The sequence below is a fragment of the Lepus europaeus genome, chromosome 2 (genome assembly GCF_033115175.1).
Source record: "Lepus europaeus isolate LE1 chromosome 2, mLepTim1.pri, whole genome shotgun sequence".
Taxonomy (NCBI): domain Eukaryota; kingdom Metazoa; phylum Chordata; class Mammalia; order Lagomorpha; family Leporidae; genus Lepus; species Lepus europaeus.
Window position 1 is genome coordinate 166,337,941 of NC_084828.1, and position 22,907 is coordinate 166,360,847.

Consider the following 22,907-nt stretch of genomic DNA (forward strand, 5'->3'; position numbering starts at 1 on the left):
TTGTGCACTTGTCCTCACATTAGCACTGATGTTTTCCTTGATTCCATCTGTAGCGTGCATTGCTATAAAGAATGCCACAGTGTAGTGGTGTCCTTTCCAATGTGTCCTATCACTTGTCCCCTTCAGGTGATCCTAGTCTGGTGACTGATTATGTAAGGTGATGTCTGCTGGGTAGACATGGAAAAGTTTAATTCTCATCATTTTTGATATCCACAAATCATTCTTGCCTAAGCTAGTTATTACTATTATGGTTGCTATCGATAATTCCAACATCCCTTGTTCATTCATAGTAGTCTGATTTTCTCCCTCTTTTATTATCTATTCATATCTATCTATCTATATCTATCTATATATCTACCGACCTATCTATGTCTATATCTATCTATCTCTATGTATAACTATCTATCTACCTATCTATCTGTATCTATCTACCTACCTATCTATCTATCTAAACTCATAGATTCTTATTTTATGGGTTGAAATAAAGAGAAACATTTTGTATATGGATGTATACAGAGCTCTAAGAAGGTAAAGATAAATGATCAGGAAGAGTTAGCTCCTCTTTTCTTCCTTCTTCAGTGCACCTTATTAGCTAATCTTGCAATCCTATTCAGGTACTAGGGTAATCCAACAGAAGCTGCCATTGTCTCAGAGGTGGGGAGCCAGTTCTGCCTCAGTGATTCACTGAAATGGAGCTGAGGGAGCCGAAGTCTCGCTCTCCTTGGAAGCCAAGAGCATTTTATTGTTCTTAAGTGTGCTGAGAATGCCAATGACTCCAAAGCTGGGGGGAAAAAAAGGGCTCTTAATGAGTTTTAGCATTTTAATGTACTGCAGGTTCCCAATTGTATGAATTTAAGAAGCTTAGCAATTCGGTATCTTCTGAATAATAGCATTTATTTTATACTCTAAATACTCCCGGGAAGTCTGAATAACATCACAGCTTCTTTGGTGTAATAGCTTTGGTGGGCTAATTGACTCAAACAGTAGAATTGCTCCTTTAAAAAAAAAGCCACACAGTTTTGATTAATGAGCCTAGTAATAAATCATTAATCTTTTTAGCTCGTAAATGATAGGAACAGTGTTATATTTCCCACCCTGCAATATATTGCTGGATTCTCTTGCTAATACAGTGGCCACATTCTGAGGATCTCATCATCAATTTAATATACCCAACTCCACATAATTTAATATAATATCTGGTACGTTTGCACCTATGGGGAACACAACAGGACAAGCTCTAAATAGCCATCGTTGTTTCTTTATGAACACAACTCACATTTAGTTGGTAGCTGTCCTTTTGGAATGCTCTAAATTTCTGAATGTAATAATAATTACAGGAGCAGGAATGAGTTGCGGGGCCTCTCCTCTGTGCCAGGCGCTCTGCTAAATCTTCACTGTGTTCTATCACTGTATTCCAACAATAATCCTCCAAGGTTATCGGTGTTATCATCTCTATCGTATGGTCCAAGGAATTCACTGAGGAATGTGACATAAAACTGGTTCATGTCAGTGCCACACATCACTGTCTGTTCACAGATCATTCCCACCAAAATTTTATGGAGGGTTATGAACAAAATCATTTCTGTTTAAATTGAAATATATAAATAGTTAAATAGGCCAAACTGACGTTTGCATGTGTCTTAGGGCTTAATGTGTTCCAGACGATTTTATATCTCAAGAATTACTTTTCATGTACATCTTGTAGCTGAGACATCTTTCAGAAATAATTTAGATTATCTAATCACATATGTGGGAAATAGAACTTCCAGTTGTAGAATGTAGGAGTTAGGAGCATATGTCCACATTTTTGGCTACACTCATGTTAGCTAATGAGAAATAGCACTTCGCTGCAATTTTCCTATGAGCTGTCTACTAGGCTGACCTCTAATGCAGGCGGCATCGTGGCACATTATGTCTGAGTCTGGAAGATTTAGCTCAGTGATTGTCACACACCTGAAAATGAAGGGAATGTTGATGAGTACCTGAGTGAATGTCAGAAGTAAATGCGTCAAAATAAGTAGGTGATCCGTTTAGTGAAGCACCCTAAGGCAACACATAAATGAACAAATGTCTTGGACTGGATCAGTACGTGACTGCAGGTGCCTCCAGTTGTCCAAGTGTGCTAGTCTACTGACTCACAAGTCCCTTTCTTACAGAGAAAACCAACAAATGAGCAGAACACTGAGATACGTGCATTCCTTTCTCATGGATAGTTCAGGTGAAATACTTTAAACCATTGTTGAATCACATTAAGAATAAGACTTATTGGCCAGTGCCGTGGCTCAATAGGCTAATCCTCCGCCTTGTGGTGCCGGCACACTGAGTTCTAGTCCCGGTCGGGGCACCGGATTCTGTCCCGGTTGCCCCTCTTCCAGGCCAGCTCTCTGCTGTGGCCCGGGAGTGCAGTGGAGGATGGTCCAAGTGCTTGGGCCCTGCACCCCATGGGAGACCTGGAGGGGCACCTGGCTCCTGCCTTAGGATAGGCGCAGCGCGCCGGCCATAGCGGCCACTTACGGGGTGAACCAACGGAAAAGGGAAGACCTTTCTCTCTGTCTCTCTCTGTCACTGCCCACTCTGCCTGGAAAAAAAAAAAGAATAAGACTTATCAGGACTGGTGCTGTATCACAGTGGGTTAAGCCACCACCTGCAATGCAATGCTAGCATCCCATATGGGCACTGGTTCAAGTCCTGGCTGCTCTACTTCTGATCTGTCTAATGTGTCTGGAAAAGCCAAAGAAAATGGCCCAAGTGGTCGGAACCCTGCCACCCAAGTGAAGACCTGGATGGATTTTCAGGCTCCTGGCTTCAGCAGGGCCCAGACCCCCTGCCCCCCCCAACCCCCATTGTGGCAATTTGGGGAGTGAACCAGCTCCTCCAGCTCTTCCTCCCTCCCTTCCTCTCTCCCTCCCTCCATCTCTCTCTCTCTCTCTGATTCTGCCTTTTGAATAAATACTTTTAAAAAAATGGGTAAGATTTATCAAGGCCAGCGTTGGGCACAGCTGTTAAAATGACATTTGATATGCTCACATCTCCTACTGGAGTGGCTGGGTTCAAGTCTTAGTTCTGTTCCTGATTCCATATTCCTGCTAAAACACACCCTGGGAGTCAGCAGGCTGATGGCTCAACAGAATGGATCCTTGCCAGTTGAGTTCCTTGCTCCCAAGTGTTTGGGGATTTATCCAACTGACAGTGATTCTCTCTCTCTCTCTCTCTCTCTCTCTCTCTCTCTTTCTCTTTCTCCCCTCTCACATAATTAAATAAATAAATAAATAGAAGAAGACATCTGTTTCCTACTACTATTTAAAAAAAATTCAAATAATAGATATGTGCTACATACAAACTGGCAATGATAATGGAAGATATTATTTTAAAAGGCAGGGTTTATGTCATCTGGACACTGTTGCATTTTCTCTTTGGAATTTCTCCACCAAGGTCACAATGTTGGTACAGGAAACAGAAACAAGGCAGTGGAAGCTAGTTAGGGTCCTCCTGCATCCCACTGAAAAGAACAATTTCCATTGTGAGGTAAACACACACATACACATACATCACAATTTCTCCAAGCTGATCTTAAGGATTACAGGCCACCAAACGTTTTGCAGCCTATTCTGGCTCTCTTTTTAAAGGCTAGGATTAAATAAACCTAGGATATACCATCCTTCATTTAGATGGACAGAATTTTAACGTGCAGCTGAATAATTTTTTAAAGAGGTGGCAGTGTAGAACAGACTGCCTCTTCTGTAACATGTGAATTGTGTATGCACAATTTAGGAGTAGAACTAACTTGAAGCCAAACAGTTACACAACAACACATTTTGCATACACATCTGTGGTTTTTCACCTGGTACTCATTTTTAAATTGTATTCTTATGCAGTAGAGGTTAGAAGAAAGTTAGGTGTGTTTTGCTCAGCAACTTGGGTAGGTTTATTGCTCTACCATTACAAGTAAGACTTAACCTTGGGTCCTCTTTTGCTAACTTGTTTCCTTAATGTGACTAAAATTCCCATTCTTGGGGCTGGTGTTGTGGCATAGCATGTTAAGCCTCCACCTGTAACACCAGCATCCCATACGGGTACCAGCTGGAGTCCAGCTGTTCCACATGGGACCTAGCACCCTGCTAATGCATCTGGGAAAGCGGTGGAAGATGACCCAAATCCTTGGGCCCCAGCATCATTGTAGAAGACCCGGATGAAGCTCCTGGCTTCTGCCCAGCCCAGCCTTGGTTGTTGTGGCCATTTGGGGGAGTGAACCAGCAGATGGAAGATCTCTCTCTCTCTCTCTCTGTCTCTATCCCTCTCCCTCTCTATCCTTCTCCCTCTCCCTCTTCCCCTCCCTCTCCATCTTCCTGTCCTTCTCCTCTCTCTGTGTAACTCTGCCTTTCAAATAAATAAATAAATCTTTTTTAAAAAAAATTCCCATTCTTTAGCAGGCTGCAAAATTATGCTGCAGAAAATAAGTTTGCACTTGAACACTTATAGGAAATCATCCAAAAGTAGATCCTTCAATGTGGTCTCTCAGAGAAAGTTGTAAACATGTCATCAAATACGCTGTGTTTTTAGTTTCTGATTCAAATCAATTTGGACTTGAATTCTAGTTGGGCTTCTTAACAGCTGTGTGACCTTGAGCAAGCTTCCTACACCCTAGAATTCTCACTTGTGAACTGGGAAAATTTATAGTACCTTCCTCAAGGTTTAATTTAAGGAATAAAAACATACATTTACATGACTTGAAAGCAGAGTGCTTGGTATTTAGTGAATTCAGAATAAATACCAGGTAATATAATTTCATAAAATGGTAATAATAATTCCATCTAACAATAAATGATTATATAAAATTATGTTATTAATCCTATGTAGTAGTGAATATTTTTGATATATGTCCCATGCAATATTTGAGATACATTTATACAAAAATGTTATTCACTACTGATGAGAAATGAAAATTTAGTGGAGTTTATTATATTTTTTTCTCAGAGTCTTAATTGTACAATACACAGTACTTTCCATATGATTTCTGCCATGTAATTCCAGATCCACCATTTGAGCTGTGTTCTGGGGATATCATTTACATACATTATTATAAGAATGATTTCTTTTTAGTAGAATTCTATTTCTCCAACATTTTTTGCCTCTCAGTGATACATTTGTATGTACTAAACAGGGGTTTGAGCTGTAACCTGTCTAAACTGTCATACTCTGGGAAGAAGAGATGAAAGCTTTTTTACTTGTTCCATATTTAAGGATGTTATGGTTATCATTACCGAAGACATTCGTAGGATATCATAGCCAATTGATGGCTTTATTCAAGCCATTTCCCTAATTCTGTAGTTGTTCAAAGGAGGATCCTGGTCATTATCAAAAAATCAGGCAACAGCTTTCTATCCCAGAGTTCACAGCAGATAAAACGGCTTCCCTGGGGAGCCCCTTCCAAGTGGTGAATTAGCCTCTGAGAAATGTGTGCTTCGTTTACAATATTGACACGTTCTCTGTAGTTCCGTTTGCTGTTCTCATTTTTGACCCTTAGGACCATGTGTGCAAAACCGTACCTATTTATGATCCAGTAATACATTACCATAAAACTGTAGAGAGAACTCAATGTCGTAAAATGTTAATTTAGCATTGTCTTACAGGAGAAACCATCTCAGCAGGGCTGATAACTGGGGAGGCTGAGCTCAAGTTCATGAGGGGATATGGAGGGAGAAGCCCAGAGAAGCCAGCGATCCAGTCTGGCCACTTGATCCAGGTCCATGTACAGACAGCACGGGCAGCCAGAGGTGGCCCCTGCCCAGGAGGACCAGAAACCCTTTCAGTCTCAGGCTTCTCTTCAGTTTGTGCACCAGAACTGAGCTCTCCGGTCGCACTGGGGAATGTAAGCGCCAAGTCTAAAAATGGCGCTTACGTAGCAAATCTAAAATAATGAAATACTTCTTGCAAAAATGTGACCCTTAAGGAAAGTGTTCTTGTTGGTGTTTGGGGTGGAGGGCCTGGCAGACACCTTCCTCAAACTCCATCACTGTTTGGATCAAGCAAGAGATATCGCCTTCTCTTGGAGGAGGAGGAAGGCAGTTGAAACCATCTTTTCAGCTTAGGTTACAGAAGAGAGGCAAGTTGATCAGACACCATTGAGAAATGAAAGCCAGGGCCGATGTTGTGACTCAGAGGGTAAAGGTGCTGCCTGCAACACCAGCGTCCCATGTGGGCTCCAGTTTGAGACCCAGCTGCTCCACCTCCGATCCAGTTCCCTGGAAATGCCATTTGGAAAACAGAGGAAGATGGCCCAGGAGCTTGGGCCCCTGCACCATGTGGGGGACCCGGATGAAGCTCCTGGATCCTGGCTTCAGCCTGGCCCAGCCTTGGCTGTCGCAGCCATTTGGGGAGTGAACCAGCGGATGAAAAATCTCTGTGTGTGCGTGTCTCTCCCTCTCTCTGTGTAACTCTGACTTTAAAATAAATAAATTAATCAATTAAAAAAATTTTTTAAATAACAAAAGTCTACTTCTTGGCAGTTCTGTTTTACTTTTCAGTTTGGTCTTTAATACACTACCTAGGGTGTTTGCATCAGGAGCACTTATCTTAGGGTTGGGCTGTGGATCTGACATTACCAATTCAAAGATGGTGGCTTTACAGACAGGGAAAGGAGGGGTGCTAGTGTGCCAGTCACAGCAATACAGATGGGACAAATCTGAGACATTGTATTTGTCAGAGTTCTACAGGGAAACAGAACCAACAGGGTGTCTCAGACAGACAGATATGTGATAGATGATAGAAAATTCACTATGTGTAATTGACTCATGAGATTACAGAAGCCCACGTGTCCTGAGATCTTCAGCTGGGCAGCTGGAGACCCCGGAGAGCTGACAGTTTAGCTGTAGTTCCAAGGCTGGGGGATCCAGCACCCAGAAAGAGCTCTTGATTCAGTCTGGCCGTTTAGGCAGGAAAAGACGGCCCCAGCTTGAAGGATGTTGGGAGGAATTCTGTGTTGACTCTGGGGAAGCATTGGCCTTTTTGTTTCACTCAGGTTAGATGAGATACACTTGCATTAGGGATGCTCATCTTCTTTACACAGTCTGCTGGTTTCCATGTGAAACCCGCCTAAGGAATAGCCTCATGGAAATACCTAGAACAATGTTTGACCAGATAGTGGGTACCCCGTTACCCCTGTGCAGTTGTCGTGTAAAGTTAGGTACCACACATGTATATTATGAACCAAGTGTGGCCAGAGCAGCAGATGTACTCCAGGTCTCAGCTAGAGGTTCTGTAACACCCATAGACATGCACCAGAAAGTGATATGAAGTTAGTGTTGAACTGATCCAAACACACCTACAGCCTTCAGGACAGATTGTTAACATGGGATGTCCTGTTCCAAGGTGAGAGAAAACATCTTGTTATTATTAACAGTACGTGTGAAAATAGACTGTTCTATTGAAAACACACTGTCCCTTTGTCTCCACATTCATTTTATTTTCTTTTTTTCTTTTTTTTTTTTTTTTGACAGGCAGAGTGGATAGTGAGAGAGAGACAGAGAGAAAGGTCTTCCTTTTGCCGTTGGTTCATCCTCCAGTGGCCGCCACGGTAGGCGCGCTGCGGTCGGCGCACCGCGCTGATCCGATGGCAGGAGCCAGGTGCTTCTCCTGGTCTCCCATGGGGTGCAGGGCCCAAGGACTTGGGCCATCCTCCACTGCACTCCCTGGCCACAGCAGAGAGCTGGCCTGGAAGAGGGGCAACTGGGACAGGATCGGTGCCCCGACCGGAACTAGAACCCGGTGTGCCGGCACCGCAAGGCGGAGGATTAGCCTAGTGAGCCGCGGCACCGGCCCATTTTATTTTCTTAAATGGGATCCATAAAGGAGCTGGCGCTGTGGGACAGTGGGCTAAGCCTCTGCCTGGGGCACTGGCATCTAGTCCTGGCTGCTCCTCTTCTGATCCAGCTCTCTGCTATGGCTGGGGAAAGCAGTGGAAGATGGCCCAAGTGCTTGGACCTCTGTACTCACATGGGAGACCAGGAAGAAACTCCTGGCTCCTGGCTTAAGATGGGCTCAGCTCCAGCTGTTGTGGCCATTTGGGGAGTGAACCACAAGACCTTTCTCTGTCTTTCCCGATCTCTATCTGTAACTCTGCCTCTCAAATAAATAATTAAAATATTCTTTTAAAAAGTGAAATCTATTGAATAACAATATTTATACTGTCTCCAGGGTTGGTATAGAAAGGTACTACTTTGGAGATGGCACTCTGGCGTAGCAGATTAATGCTCTGGCACGAAGCGCCAGCATCCCATATGGGCACCGGTTCAAGACCTGGCTGCTCCACTTCCAATCCAGCTCTCTGCTATGGCCTGGGAAGGCAGTAGAACATGGCAGCCCCTTGGGCCCAAGTCCTTGGGCCACTGCACCCACATGGGAGATCTGGAAAAAGCCCCTGGCTTCTGGCTTTGGATCAGCGTAGCTCCAGCCATTGTGGCCAATTGGGGAGTGAACCATCGGATAGAAGACCTCTCTCTCTCTCTCTCTCTCTCTCTCTCTTTCTCTCTGCATCTACTCTCTCTGTGTAACTCTGACTTTCAAAGAAATAAAAAATCTTTTTAAAAAGAGAGAGAGAAAGGTATTACATCAATAAAAATATCACCTATGGTATCACTTACTTCCTGGGCATGTGGCCGTGGTAATATTCGTAAGCTATCAGAACCAGCTTTCTCATCTGTACTGTAAGGATAATAACTCTCATCCTACCTACTTCATGGGGTTATTATAAAGCACCACATCATATAAAATCACCCTGAAACTCTCTGAATACGGTAAAACTCTGCTTTTTGCTACAGAATATTATTTGCAGTCTATATGAACATGGGTCTCAATGTGTCCTACTGGCTTTAGAGTTGTTTGGAACCTCCTCAGCTATTTCTGGCTGTTTTGTCACCACTGTTCAGGATAATTCATATGGAGATGGTGTTTGCCCACACAGTTGTTCAGTTATACACAGTTTTGTGATGTAAAAAGGAGCTGGTAGTTTATAAAGTATGAAAGAACCAGATATTTACTAAGATTCACAGGGTGTTTTATTATGAAGACAAAAAAATAAGCATAGAGTCCCCTAAAACAGTGATACTAGAAATGTGTTCCATTGACCACAACCTGTCCACAGTCAAATCTACAAAGAAAGTGAGAGTAAACATTTAACCTTTTATGAGATACTACATTAACATGATGTTATCAGCTTCCTGCCTGTCACTCCCAACGCTCTGTGGGGGTCAGTCTTATGAGGAGAAAAGGGCTATGGTGGTGTCTGGATCTCTGTGGCAGGAGCTTGTGTTTTCGGCAGGAGAAAACAGATGTATAGATGTGCCAAGCAAGGCAAATTTTGATTGGAAAGGCTTGGAATCAGGCCAGCGTGAAAAGATGGGACTTGGTCATCTCAGACATACGTGTTGAAAGGAACCCTCGCTTCCGAGAGAGCTGTGCTCCTTGTCTGATGGTTGTCCTGGCTCCCTTTGCTTTGCCGGCTTGATTTTTCCATCTTTGCACAGGCCCAGCTCGCCCGCCAAGTGGGGATTTGCTCTGACTTTCCTTTGCACAGGCACAGCTCCATCCTAACAAGCAAACATTTAAAAATGCGATCAGCCTCACTGTTCAGAGCAAAAGGTCGGGGAACTTTCAGGTGCAAGAATGGGAAAAACGTGCTGAGAGATTTTCACGTTTCGAATATCCGGGGAAAAACTGGTAAAAGGGCAGGCTGTTGTCAATGGCATAGTCCAAAATGTAATTTGGTGTCTGTTTAATGTAATAAATTGTAATTGCATATATTTTCAGTTCATTTCATTTACTATTAATTTCTTTTTACTATGTTTTACAAATACTGGTCCACAATGGATAAAAAATAAAAACGGTCCCCACGTCACCTCCTGTACAGTTTGAGAAGCACAGCTTTAAAGACTGTTTAATGTCAACAGTTACTTCTAGATTATTCGAAGTAGTTCTGTCAAACATGTTTTCAGCTTCTTAAGTGCTGAAATTTTGTTCCACTTATGGCTTTTTAAGTGTTGAAGTTGTGTTCCACCAACAGCCTTTTTTCAGAATGCGTTTCCTAGAACAGCTGTCATGCATATTTAAAGCACACAGCTCCTGACATAACCTTTGATCTTTATATGAGCAACGGGTTTTGTCCTCTGTAAGCATTCCTTTGCTTAACCACCTTAAAATGTTCTGGAGTTCTCAACTTGTCTTAACACTTCTAGAAAGCCGATGAGTGCCAGTGAATTCTGTTGTAGCTGTTTACATACATTAAAAACCTGAGAAAGAGGAAAACATTTCAGGGAAAATAAATTATTTACATATTCTTGCAAAACATGACAGGTCTCTGCTTCCACCAACAATTTGGGGGATTTTTTTTTTTCTTTTTCACAATGTTTTGATAAAATAAGCTAAAAATCTTTGTACAGAAAAAAAATGTAGAATCAGACCAAAATAGAGTAGTGGTCATGACATGCCCTTTTACAAAATATGAAGATATTTTGGTCAAACTTCATTTTATATCTTTGTCAAACCAGTGGTTAATAATTGTATATTATTGTTGTTTTAATGATCTGTGGATATCTTAAAATTTACTGTATATGGGTGAAATGGTCACTTTGCCATCTGATTATTGCTGACAGCCCTGGCCTACTTACTGCTGAACTGGAGTCTTCTTTTTATTTGTTGATCTCTTTATTTAATGGGGTATTCAACCCTTGACTGTAAAGTTAATTAATAATATGTTAACTGAAATAGAAAGAAGGAAAGAAAAAAGGAAGGAAGGAAGGAAGGAAGGAAGGGAAAATCATTATATTCTCAAAATTGCTACATTGAATATGTTCTCTATTAATATTACATTAACATGAATACATTAAGCATAAGAAAAAATGAAAGGGGCTGGCGCTGAGGCACAACAAGGTTAACGCCCTGGCCTGAAGCGCTGGCATCCCATATGGCCAGGAGACCTGGCTGCTCCTCTTATGATCCAGCTCTTTGCTATGGCTTGGGAAAGCAGTGGAAGAAGACCCAAGTCCTTGGGCCGCTGCCCCCATGTGGGAGACCCAGAGGAAGCTCCTAGCTCCAGGCTTAGGATCGGTTCAGCTTGGCCATTGCAGAATTTGCGGAGTGAACCATCGGATGGAAGACCTTCTCTCTCTCTGCCTCGCCTCTCTCTTTCAAATAAATAAATAAATCTTAAAAAAAGAAAAATGTAAAAGTATACAAAATATCCTTTAAAAGTTCATGGAAAATACTTATAATGAAAAAAGTCCATGGATTTCAAATTTTTGCACCAAAAGCAGCTTGTCTTTAAGTCCATTTTCCAGGAACTTTTTGAAGTACCCATGAAGATGTATGATTTGTACTCACATATTTTTATAAGCTAGTATACACTGCACAGCGCTCATTCTGTGACTGTATGTAGAACGCTAGCTAAGACTAGGAATTCTTTTCTCAAAACCTTGCTTCTGTGACTGAAAGTAATTCAGGAATAGACAAAAAAGAATAAAAACACAAATTGGTGGGTATTTATTTTTGTCTGTACTGACACAAAGGATCTTTAAAAGGTTGATACAAAATGCATATTTTCTTTTAATTCCATTTTCTTATGAACTTTTTAAGGCCTCTCATACTGCTTTGACCCAAACCTGCTGTTCACTAATCATTGCATTTTAGCTGTCATAAAGCCAGGGTCATGGATTGGTAAGAACATCGGTAGGACATAAACTCTATTTCCAGACTATTACTAATGAGTTGAATAGCCTTGGGCAAGTCATAACCATTCTCCTAGCTTCTATTTTTCTTCATCTGTTAGATGATAAGATTGTATAAGATAACCCCTTAGGTCCAGAATGAAGTTATGTGTCCATGAAAATTTAGGTTAAAAAAAAAAAGATTTTTAAAGTGTTCTTTTAGATTGTATTTATCACATAAGAAACTCCTGGAAACTTAAAAGTTCTCATTTGTTTGTAATGCCAGTTGACTTTTTGAAAATTATCATCCATTTAAATAATTTGATACGTAAATAAATTTGGAAGCAAAAATATAAATGTATATACTGTTTTAAAGTTCACTGTAGGCAGAACTTAAGTTCTACTGTCAATAAATATAGTCAAGACTAATATTGTACTTCCAAGGAATGAATTACTTTAAAAATAGCACTGCCTTGTGCTGTGTTCTTTGCAAGAATCCAAATTAAAGAAAAGCACCACCCAATGCTGTACTGTCTCTGTGAATACAAATTACAGAGTTGGCCTTATCTGAATTTGGATTCGGAAGATAACTCACTGGGCAATCTTTTATGCACTAAGCTCTGCATGTTTATTGTACACCGTTTTGAGAAGCTGCAGTGCACTCAACGCATAGGGGATTTGGAAACGAATTTGAATTAGAATACACTGGTATACTGCGACCTAAAGAAACAGACAATCTCTGTACAGCACTCTGGAACAGTGCAGTAAGCTGCTTGCGATTATGTAGTCTGATAAGAGCATAGAGCCAAAGAACATTGAGGAAATTCTAACGTATTCAAGGGATGGTCTTGTGCTGTGTCCAACTCCTTGGTCAGCTCTGGGTTCTTGTAGAGACTTCCAAATTGTGCAGCACATGTTTCTCATGGAATTTGGGTAGATCTAGGCACATAGGACCGAGGCATCATGTCATAAAAAAGTCATTCCTTTCTCAATTCTCTTTCAATTTTGATTCTTCCCACTAGGAATGTGTGTGTGTGTGTGTGTGTCAGCTTGAAGCTAATGTGCTTCTCACATCTCCCTTAAGTACAAATCTCTTTGGTGACAAAGAAAGAGTCAACCAGCAGTGTCAAAGCTGCCTGCAAACAAAGAGTATGTAGCTACAAATTAATAGCTTCAATTTGTTTGCTGTTCTTACAGTAAACTTCTATTAAGGGGAAATGATACTGGCTTTTTGTTATAGTAGCCATATAGTTTATTAAGTTTATTTAACCCCCACCAAAGTATGTTGGTTTAGAGAAAACTTTTAAATAAATAATAGTACACGGCTAGTAAGCATCTTCTAATATTTGACAAATAAATGATTCAAGCTGGGGAAACTGGGCTGGTGGAAATAGACCGAGCTGGAAGGAAAGTGGGGCACTCAATCTAACTTTGTCTCCAATAATGGGATTGTCCTTTCAGCGTGCTGCTGCTTTCTGGCTTCCTTTTCCTCATTATCCAATAGCTATAATGCTATTCACCAAACTATCCTTGGACCGATGATGTGAAGATTAAAAGAAAATGGTGATATTAAAATTCTATAAACATTCAAAGCTATATATACATGGAATTTATTGCTATAGACAAAATTCTTGACTTTTCCTCTAACCACTTTAGGGTGAGGACTAGGGAACAAGATCACAACTATTTAGAGAAGAATAATATTATCAGTTTTCCTATTAGGGTCCTACCACTTATTGGTGGTGTTAGTGGTGGTGGGTGAGTGTGTGTGTGTGTATGTGTGTGTGTGAGAGAGAGAGAGAAGCTGACTTCATTTGTACAGTTACTATATATACACTATTCTTAAATATTAAAATTGTAGTTATCTTTTTCAGGCTAATTATATGTTTAGCTTTGCTATTTTCTACAGTAGCAAAATGCTTGAAAAGTAAATTATGTTTATTAAATGAACCTAATAATAGATCTTATTCATCTCAAGGCTTAATAAAAATATTATGACCTATCTGTGTATTTAGAGCTATTAAAAATAAAGGAATTTAATTTCATACCAGCTTATTTTTTGACTTGAAATAATATTTGGAATTTTATTTATCATACATTTCTTTGAGTTTAAAACCACAAAAATTTTCTCATAATGTCTCATCTCATCTTAAAAATTATTTTATTGCTACATGATTTATTTCCTATAGACTGCAAAATTTCAATTTCTAATGTAATCTCTTGCATATCCTGGAAGTTAAGGTTGTTATTCTGGTTAAAATAGAACAGTCCAATTAAATTTCTGATATATTTGTATATTTGTGATTAATCATATCAAGTTCATGGCTCTGTTTTTGAGACATATATGGGTACTTCAAAAAGTTTGTGGAAAATGAGAGCAGATTTCCATGTATAGGATTGTCTTCAAAAACTTTGTGGAAAATATACATTATGAAAGAACTATTCATGGGTTTCAAAAACCATTTGCATCAGAGTAATACCTTTCAATTTTGTTTTGCACAAACATTTTGGAGTGCCTAATACTGTAACTAAGTTCCAACTTACTAATTTGTTCTATGAAACAGAGAATATTCATACACAAAAAATACAAACAGTCATGGCTGGGTTTCCATCCTATTAAGCAAAGCATATTTAAGCATTATTGCTGCTGAATTAGAAAGTGATAGACATCATAATCTTATTCCTATAAAAATATTCAGGTTGTCTAGGATAATGATTCTCCAACCTGAGTGGTTACAAGAATCACCTAGAAGACTCGTCAAAGCACAGGTTGCTTCCTCTGCTCTCAGAGTTTCTGGATCACTGGTTCTAGTGTGGAACTGAGAATTTGTGCTTCTAAAAACTTACCAGGTGATCTGGGGCTCTTACTGCAGTTCTAGAACCACACTGTGAAAACCACTGGACTAGTGGAAGGCAGTAAAGAGTGGTGTAGCACGTGGGCCGTGGTGACAGGCCCAGTTTTGAGGTGTAGCTTTGACACTTACTATGTAGCTTCATCAGCAAAATGATTATATTTACTGGAACTGTTGAATGAAAAATTAGCACCAATTACAGGAGGTATGCTGGTTGGAGTGGTAATAGTGGAAGTCATAGTTACTGGTAGTAGAATATGACATAGTCGTCCCTCACCCTTTATTCAAAGTTCCATTCAGTCAGCCAGGGTCCCAAAATTTTAAATAGAATATTCCAGAAATAAATAATTCATAAATTTTAAGTTGTACACTAATCTGTATAGTATATACAATTTTATGCTGTCCATCTCTGTCATGGGATGAAAATCATCCCTTTGTCCATCGTATCCATGCTGCACATTCCACTCATCCATTAGTCACTTAGTAGCTGTCTGGGTTATATCAGATAGACTATTGTGGTATTGTAGTGCTTGTGTACAAATAACCCTTATTTGACTTCAGAATGTCCCCAAAGCCCAAGAGTAATGGTGCCAGCAATTCAGATATGCTAAAGGAAGCCGTGAAATGCTTCTTTTAAGTGAAAAGGTAAAATTCTCTAACATATAAGGAAAGAAAAAAAAATCAAATGCTGAGGTTGCTAGGATCTACCATAAGTACAGATCTTTTTGTGAAATTATGAATAAGAAGGATTTTAGGCTGCATTTGCAGTCACACTCAAGCTGCAAGAGTTAAGACCAGTGCATGATAAATACTTAGTAAAGATAGACATGGTCTAGATTATAGAGTTTGGTACTATCCTTGGTTTCACACATCCACTGAGGGCCTTGGGATGAATCCCAGGGGGCGACTGCAATATCCACGTATACCTTGGTTGGATTGCAATGAACGTTTATCAGTCTTTCCAAAGGAGAGCTAGTCAGAGAGCTTGGCTTCCATGGATGACATTGTTTCTCTGAGGAGCATCACGCCTACGACAGGCATCTTGTAGGAGGAAGCAGTGAAAGTACGTTCAAGAGTGTTGGCGATTGGAATGCAGATTTTAGTCCTAGTGGAAGTTACTCCATTTCTGCAATATTTCTCAATATTTAGAACTTCGTGCATTTGTTTCTTCCCTTCTCTTAGCAACAAGAGCAAGATCCAACAAACCTATACATCTCAAATCTCCCCATTTCTATGGATGAGCAGGAACTGGAGAATATGCTGAAACCCTTTGGACACGTCATCTCTACAAGAATACTAAGGGATGCCAATGGAGTCAGCCGAGGTGTTGGTTTTGCCAGGTAAAACTCTGCTTTCTATGTAACATATCTTTCCTTGTTGTTCTCTTTTAATTCTATGTGCCCTTATATCCTATGTATTTATCTATGTACCAGTGCACTCTGTGCCCATCTATCCATAAGATCAGATGTTGCCAATTCCTGCCAGGAATCATAAATGCCAAATATCTCAATGCAGAAGAACCCCTATAGTGAGCAATGCATCCAAATGTTTTTGCATTGATTTTCAAATTACAGAGGTGATAAGTTTTATCAGTAAAGAAGAGAGAGGAATGATTTAGAGTGTTAGGAAATTCCAAGGATCCCAGAAATATAAGATGAGGTCAAGGAGCCATTTGCATTTGAAAGACACTGGCTGTGTGTTTTTGATATTTTAGGCAAAACAGAAAAAGGACTAATTTATTTCTTCCATTGTCAGAAAAGGAAGAGTAGTTTTCAGTTGAACTTTAATGGAATGTTTACAAAGGAGAGTCTCAGCCAGGAATGGAGTTGAAATGGTTATACTTGCTGTGCTTTCATGGCAAACAAAGCTACAGAAACCAGAAAGCAAAAGAAAACTGTTCATGACAAAGAGGAACAGTAAAATCCCCTTGTCCATGGCTTGGTGAGTGTAAGTGTGTCTCGAGCTGACTTGACAGGGATGGGTGAATGGCTTGTAGGTGTCATCTGGCAGTTGGCTGGGTTGCAGACAGGTATATTCACCGAGGTTGAACTCTGCTATGGCTTAGGAAACCATTTCAAACCAAGTTCTGCTGATTCAGTTTGAACGATACCCAATATGATTGTCAATAGTAGTTGATCTCTAATTTGGATTATTTGAGGTCATGAACTAGATCTTAAAATTCTTTTCTATCCTCATAATATTCTGCACATAGTGGATCAGTATAGACATATGAAAGGTATATACTTCAGTATTAGAAAAAAGCAGAATGTATTAAATCTCGCTATTTTCATGAAGCAGGTTGAAACTTTCAGAAAAGTGACGAGTGTTGATTTTCATGGCCATGACAAAATTGAAGACACCACCTGTGTCTCTGAAAATTGCCCATGGTCATTTTTGGTTTGATCTAGCCTGCTATCAGAGGTCTGGGCATGTGGGAGAGTCTACTAGTATGATCATGTTTTACCTTGTACAACATGCACCTCCCTTTGATTCTCCCCAGTCTCTGTCCATCACACTCTGTCTCTGATGAATTTATGTCTGTACTCCTGATGAGAAATACATACATTTCTGATAACTAATATGTAGCATACAAAAGAAAATAAAATTTGTTTCAGCAAAATTGACATTTTGAGATTTCATTGGTGTTTATACTCCTTGTCTATATTCTTGAGGAACAGTAATTTTTCTATATACTATTTGTTGATTCTTTATTTAGTGTAGGGTTAAGCTTCTGAATGTAAAGTAAATCAAAAGTATGCGACTGTAAAGCTTGAAAGAAAAAATAAGAGGAGGAGGAGGGAAAGTGGGAAGGAGATAGGGAGGGTAGGGTGGGGAGTATCATGCTTTTAAAACTGTATTTATGAAATACATGAAATTTGTTCCCTTTATATAAATCAAAAATTATAAAAACTTTTAAAAAGCCATAACATTTCAAATTCATTAAGAAGACACTTTTTTTTAAGATCTATGAGATTTAAAAAAAAGAATTTTTGATACAATGTATATTAGTTTTTAAGGACTACCATAACAAATGCCACAGACTGGGGGGCTTAAATGCCAAACATGTATTTTCTCATCATTCTGGAAACTGGAAGTCAGTGATCAGGTGTCTCGGGGGTTGTTTTCTAGGAAGCCTCTCTCCTTAGCCATCTTCTCTCTACACCCTCACACGCTCTGCCCTCACTACACGATGGACATTTTATCCCTATTCAGAGTGCAGCCTCTCCCTCCTCCAGTGTATTTTACGTGTAGACGCCACAGTGAGCCCCCAAAACTCTGACCTGATGATTTCAGGGTCCCACTCACATTTCTTCCCTGTGGCCTGAGGGATTTCACTTCCCAGCCTTCCCAGCACGTCCGTGGTGTCCTTGTCTCTTCCCGTGTCTTGTGCAAGCAGCAAGCTGCCATTCTGGGCCGCTCACTCTCTCCAGGACTCCTCCCGCGGATCTCGCCCACACACTGCTCCACTCTTTGCTTCCGTGTCTTTTCTTCAAAGAATGTTTCGTTGACCTCCAACCCTGGCCTTCAGAAAAAGTTGGATGCTCTTGTTATAACTAACAACAGTTTCATGTGTTTGTTTTCAAACAAAATTTACACAATTGCAATGAGTTTATTTCACTCCTGTATTTACCCACTAGATTGCATATTTCCTTAAATAAAGTTTCTTTCTTCATTGTTACATGGATGGGTGGGTGGGTGGTTGCAAGACTCCATGATTACTGTTCTTTGAAGTTTCTAAATAGCTAAATGCAATAATCTTTGAGAAATTTGAGGCTTGTTTGAATTCTGTCATGTCCCAATACAGAAAGATCTCTGTACTCCAAATCATGTATTTTTCAATTTTAGAAGTGACAAATGAATTTGAAAGGAAAACAAAGTTTCAAGTCAAATCAATGATTTCTTATGCTTAAGAAATAAAGAAAATTTAAGTCTGCCTCTCTTCTATAAGAATCCAGAAAATTGACACTGAATGAATATTCATTTTTATTTTCAATTCCGAGGAGCAGAATGAACCCACTTTGATGGGGTAAGAAAATGATTTTAACTATACCATATGTAAGGAGGCCTTCCTAAACTCCTAATTCCTCACACGTTAACATTTGCTTTCATCTTCCCAAACAGTTATGGCCACCGCCTGAATTAACTTGATTATTTACAATGTAACCCTCTCAAAAGGGTTCCTCCTATTTAAATGTCACCTCCTCTCTTTTACTACTCAGCCTTTGTCATCTGGAACTCCAACTTTGAAGCACAGAGCATACACAATAATTTCAATCACTGTTTTCTCAATTCTCCCGAGGATAGTACATAGCAAGTCAGAGAAGTTACTGGGTAGTATGCAGATGTCTTTGGCTGATGGGTTTCAAAGTGTGGTTACCAGATCACCAGCTTCAACATTACCTGAGAACATGTTAGAAATGCAGGCTTTTCCACCCCTGACCCAGCGAATCAGTGGTTTTGGTGATGGGGTGGCCATCAGTCTGTAATCTGCACTCATCTTCTAACAAGCACCGTTTCAGATGCCAACTCTGTTTTCTGCCTTAGGGCTTTACAACTAGTTCCCAGGGTCATGCCAAGGTCCGTCACAACTTAGACTGCTGACCCCATTCTGAGGGGTCTCCTTCAGCGTATCTGGAGTAGGACCCAGTGGTTTGCATGTCTAACAAGTCCCTAGGGGATGCTAACATTTGACCACTGTGCAACAGTCATCTGTGATCTTTCCAGATGGAGTTGATTTCTGTTGATTCCTCTATCCAATTGTATCACTTCCTCAAAATGTACTAATCACAGGTGTATCTCCTTTTCTGTTTCCCCCTGGGTAGAGACTGTCCCTTAATCTTCGTATCTGTTCGGCATCTATGATGCTGTCTGCCATAGAACTGACCAGCTCAAAATTTGGGCGTACTTTGTGTTTGCTTTTGACTATAGCAGTAAACAAGGAGATGATATTTCATAGTTATAAGCTAATTCTGAGATAGAAAGTCCTGAGAGACTAGGGAAAGCTAGAGTAGCATCTGCCCTACTCACATTGCTTTACAATTGTTTGATCTTCTCAAAGTTCACGGTGCCCTAGGCCTTATTTTTTATTCAGTTTGGAGAATATCCCACCTAGAACTGTGTCTAAGTCATTGTCCTTATTGCATAAATTTATGACTATCTCAATTCACAAAACCTGAATAATTCCTTCAGCAGGATTCATTTTGAATATTACTGTTGACTACTTCCAATGACCAGATCCAGTCTTTAAGTTCACCTACAAGAGATCTTAAACATCTTTTGACTAGAAAGAAAAGCCTGCATTATTTTCCTTGCAAGCTATCCATTAATCTTCTTTGGTAACCATCTTTTCAAAGTAGAAAGAGTTAAAACACTGAACTTCAAAGCATTAAAATGAATGCCAGTAGGGCACAGAGACCACAATATTACCAGGTTTTCAAAGTCCCAGAAGCCCTAGATAGTGTCTGAAATTACATGTATTTCATTTTGTATGTTTTTTTTCCTCTCTTGTATCTTAAAACAATTTGGTAAGACCCACCACCCTCCAGGCAGCATTTTATAGCCACGTCATAAACCTCTAAAAACCAGAAGTTTACGGTGGGAATAACTGCTCCTGCAGAGTTAACGGGTGCCAACAGGCTGCCTTGCCTATGAGGGCGAGGATCAGGGCATAAATCAGTCAGAGTCTGGAGGGGCAGGACTTCGTGTTCATGGGATCCATTTCCCATTCCCAGAAACCTGAGACCGTTTGTCCTGCAAACATCACGTTGACAGAGTGCTATGAGAGGCCAGTAAAGAATAACCCTGCTTGGAGAAAGGATGGGGGGTGAGCATTCATAATTAATCCAGTTTCAACATCTGGGAACGTACAACGTCTTAAGAAGTACATTTACTGTCCCCTGGTGAGCCAAAGAGCGTGAGAGAGCCCTGAACACAGGGACCTTTGTATTTTGTAGTGTTTTCACCCCTCTTCAGCACTCTTAATTCTGTTCTCATGGAACCTTGTTTGAATGACTTTTCCCATATGGTCAGCCTTGGGTTCCACCTCTCTTTCCTGGAAGAGTGAGTTTTTACAAAAATCAATACAATTCTTCTTTTCTTTGACTCTTTAGAAAAAAAAATAATGATGGTAATAAGCAGACAAATACTAGCCTGATCACTCATAATTAGCACACAAAGCAAGTTAGAAGTATCCCTTTTGTAGTTTCTGCGAATAACTTGACTATCATTAAATTTTTATAAATTTGCTTTCTATTGCCTGCTATTTCTTCTTGCTCCTGATCTTCTTCTACTTCCTGAAACATGAGGGTAATGAGAAACTTGATTCAGAATAAATACATTGAAAATAGGGAGAATTTTGAAACTAATTAAGCAAATGCCAATGTTTCCTTTGTGTGCAAATTAATGATCTTCTCAATTGACCATCAGATCGGTTAAATTTTGTTTCTATTGTTTGGAATATTTTTTGATTATTACTACCTTGCCATGTTCATGTCAACAAACCTCCCTTGCAGTTTTAGTGATTCCTATGCCACTCCTTTACTATGACAAACACTTAGAACTGGGAAATCAAATGTGACCAAAGAAAACCTCTGAGATGTAATTTAGTCTTCTCCAAACTGCACATGCGTTTGCACATAGGCAGGTCACGGTTGTGTTTGCTGAGACTGAAGACAGTTCCTTTTGGTAATTTCAGTTCCTCGAGCAATTGCCCACTGATGTGGTCTGCTGGAGACAGTGGAGAAGGTACTGCTGGGCTCCCTCCAGCTCCTTCAACTTAGTTCTGTTTTGTGTGTCTCTTCTTTTACATCCATCTGTTTCTCTCATTGGCTTTCTTCCCCATTCTGATGAAAGTGATGATCATGGCTGAAGAAGGCAGAACATTCAACTTGCTTTTCCATATATTCAGTCTTGGGCTTGAAAACTGAAATCAACAAAACAGTGAAATATATCAAATCATTTCTCAGTCTGAAATTTCCTGGAATCAAGCCTTGTTTTATACACATTTTTATAAAAATCTGGAGAAGGGGAAAACACATGCACTGTATTGCTTTATTATTAAAAAATGAAAGTGACTATATTCCAAAGACTGCCCTTTGTGGAATGAGAAGGGTGTTCTGACCCATGTGGCTCTGAATTTAGAGAACTCTGTTATCGCCAGATTGGAAATATTGACTGTCCCATATGCTTAGGCCCTGTATGATCCATTTTCCTGTACCTGTCTAGGCAGAAAGTGTGACGGGAACCTGAGGTATCAAAATGGCTGTGGGATCTAAGGCCAGTTCTGCTTTTGGCCAACAGAGAAGAAAGACTTTGAAATATCTTTTGGACTCCAGATATGATTCCCTTTCTCTCTTTCCCACACTTTCAACTCTCTGAGTTGGGCCAGCCCATCTACCCTCTACATCTCTGGTTCTGAGCACAGCCAGCTCTACGCGGCTCAGAAATAGATGAGCTGGCCTCTTGGTTTCGCTCTTCCTACCTGTGATCTTGGATTAGTTATGTAAACACTCTGAGTTCCTTTTATAGACACATAAGATTCCATTCTTCCATACATATATCATGGGTGTTCCTGAATTGTTCTAGATGAATAAATTCAGAGATATGCACAAAAGAAAATATTTGGTTTTATGAAGCAACACTCTCCTGCCTGGATTTGAGGGGGGTGACAATAATTATGTAGTGAACAGATAAACAAATATCAAATAATTTTATCAAATAATTAAAATATTACAAAGTGAAAAAAACACATTAGGGTGTGATAGAAGGTATGGGGAGATTAGCAGTGGGAGGTTGGGGTGGGGAAGCTGACTGAATAAGAAATATTTAAACTGAAATTCAAACGGTAAGAAGGAACCACTCACAGGAAGAGAGGGATGAAAAAAATCTTGTCATAGAGAATGGGAGTAGAAAATCCAAGATATCATTAAGTTTGGCACAATTGGATAACAGAGAGGAAATAAAGTTGATAGCCCACAGAGCAAGTGAAAGAGATAAAATAGACAATAATATCTGAATGAAATACAGCTGCAGCTCAAAGAGATTGATTATAATTCTCTTAAAATAACAATCTCTTAAACATAAGTACTTCCAATAAAATATTTTTAAACACTTTAAAATGAAAGTCTCTTAGAAATAATTACTCTTAAAAGTAATGCAATATGGAGGTATTTAATGGCAGAACCTTTTCAGACAAGTACTTAGACCTCCACTCACTGATTTGTCTCTTTATATCAGTTTAATTTTTGATGTTTCATTTTATTCCATTTGTTTACTGAAACTTTTGGAAACATCAGCTTGCTAAGATAGTTGTATTACAATGCATGTAGGCAAGGTTCCCCACTGGGGTAGTCAGCTTATC

The 22,907-nt window shown here is 39.8% G+C and overlaps 1 protein-coding gene across 18 annotated transcripts in view; it reads left to right on the forward strand.

Annotated features, from left to right (window-relative positions):
- Positions 1-22,907, forward strand: part of RBMS3 (RNA binding motif single stranded interacting protein 3) — a 1,606,934-nt gene that overhangs the window by 1,314,578 nt on the left and 269,449 nt on the right. For all 18 annotated transcript variants that reach the window (XM_062215492.1, XM_062215511.1, XM_062215613.1 and 15 more), the window contains one exon: positions 15,731-15,888. In XM_062215492.1, coding sequence (XP_062071476.1) covers positions 15,731-15,888 — 158 coding nt within the window. The remainder of the gene's footprint in view (positions 1-15,730; positions 15,889-22,907) is intronic.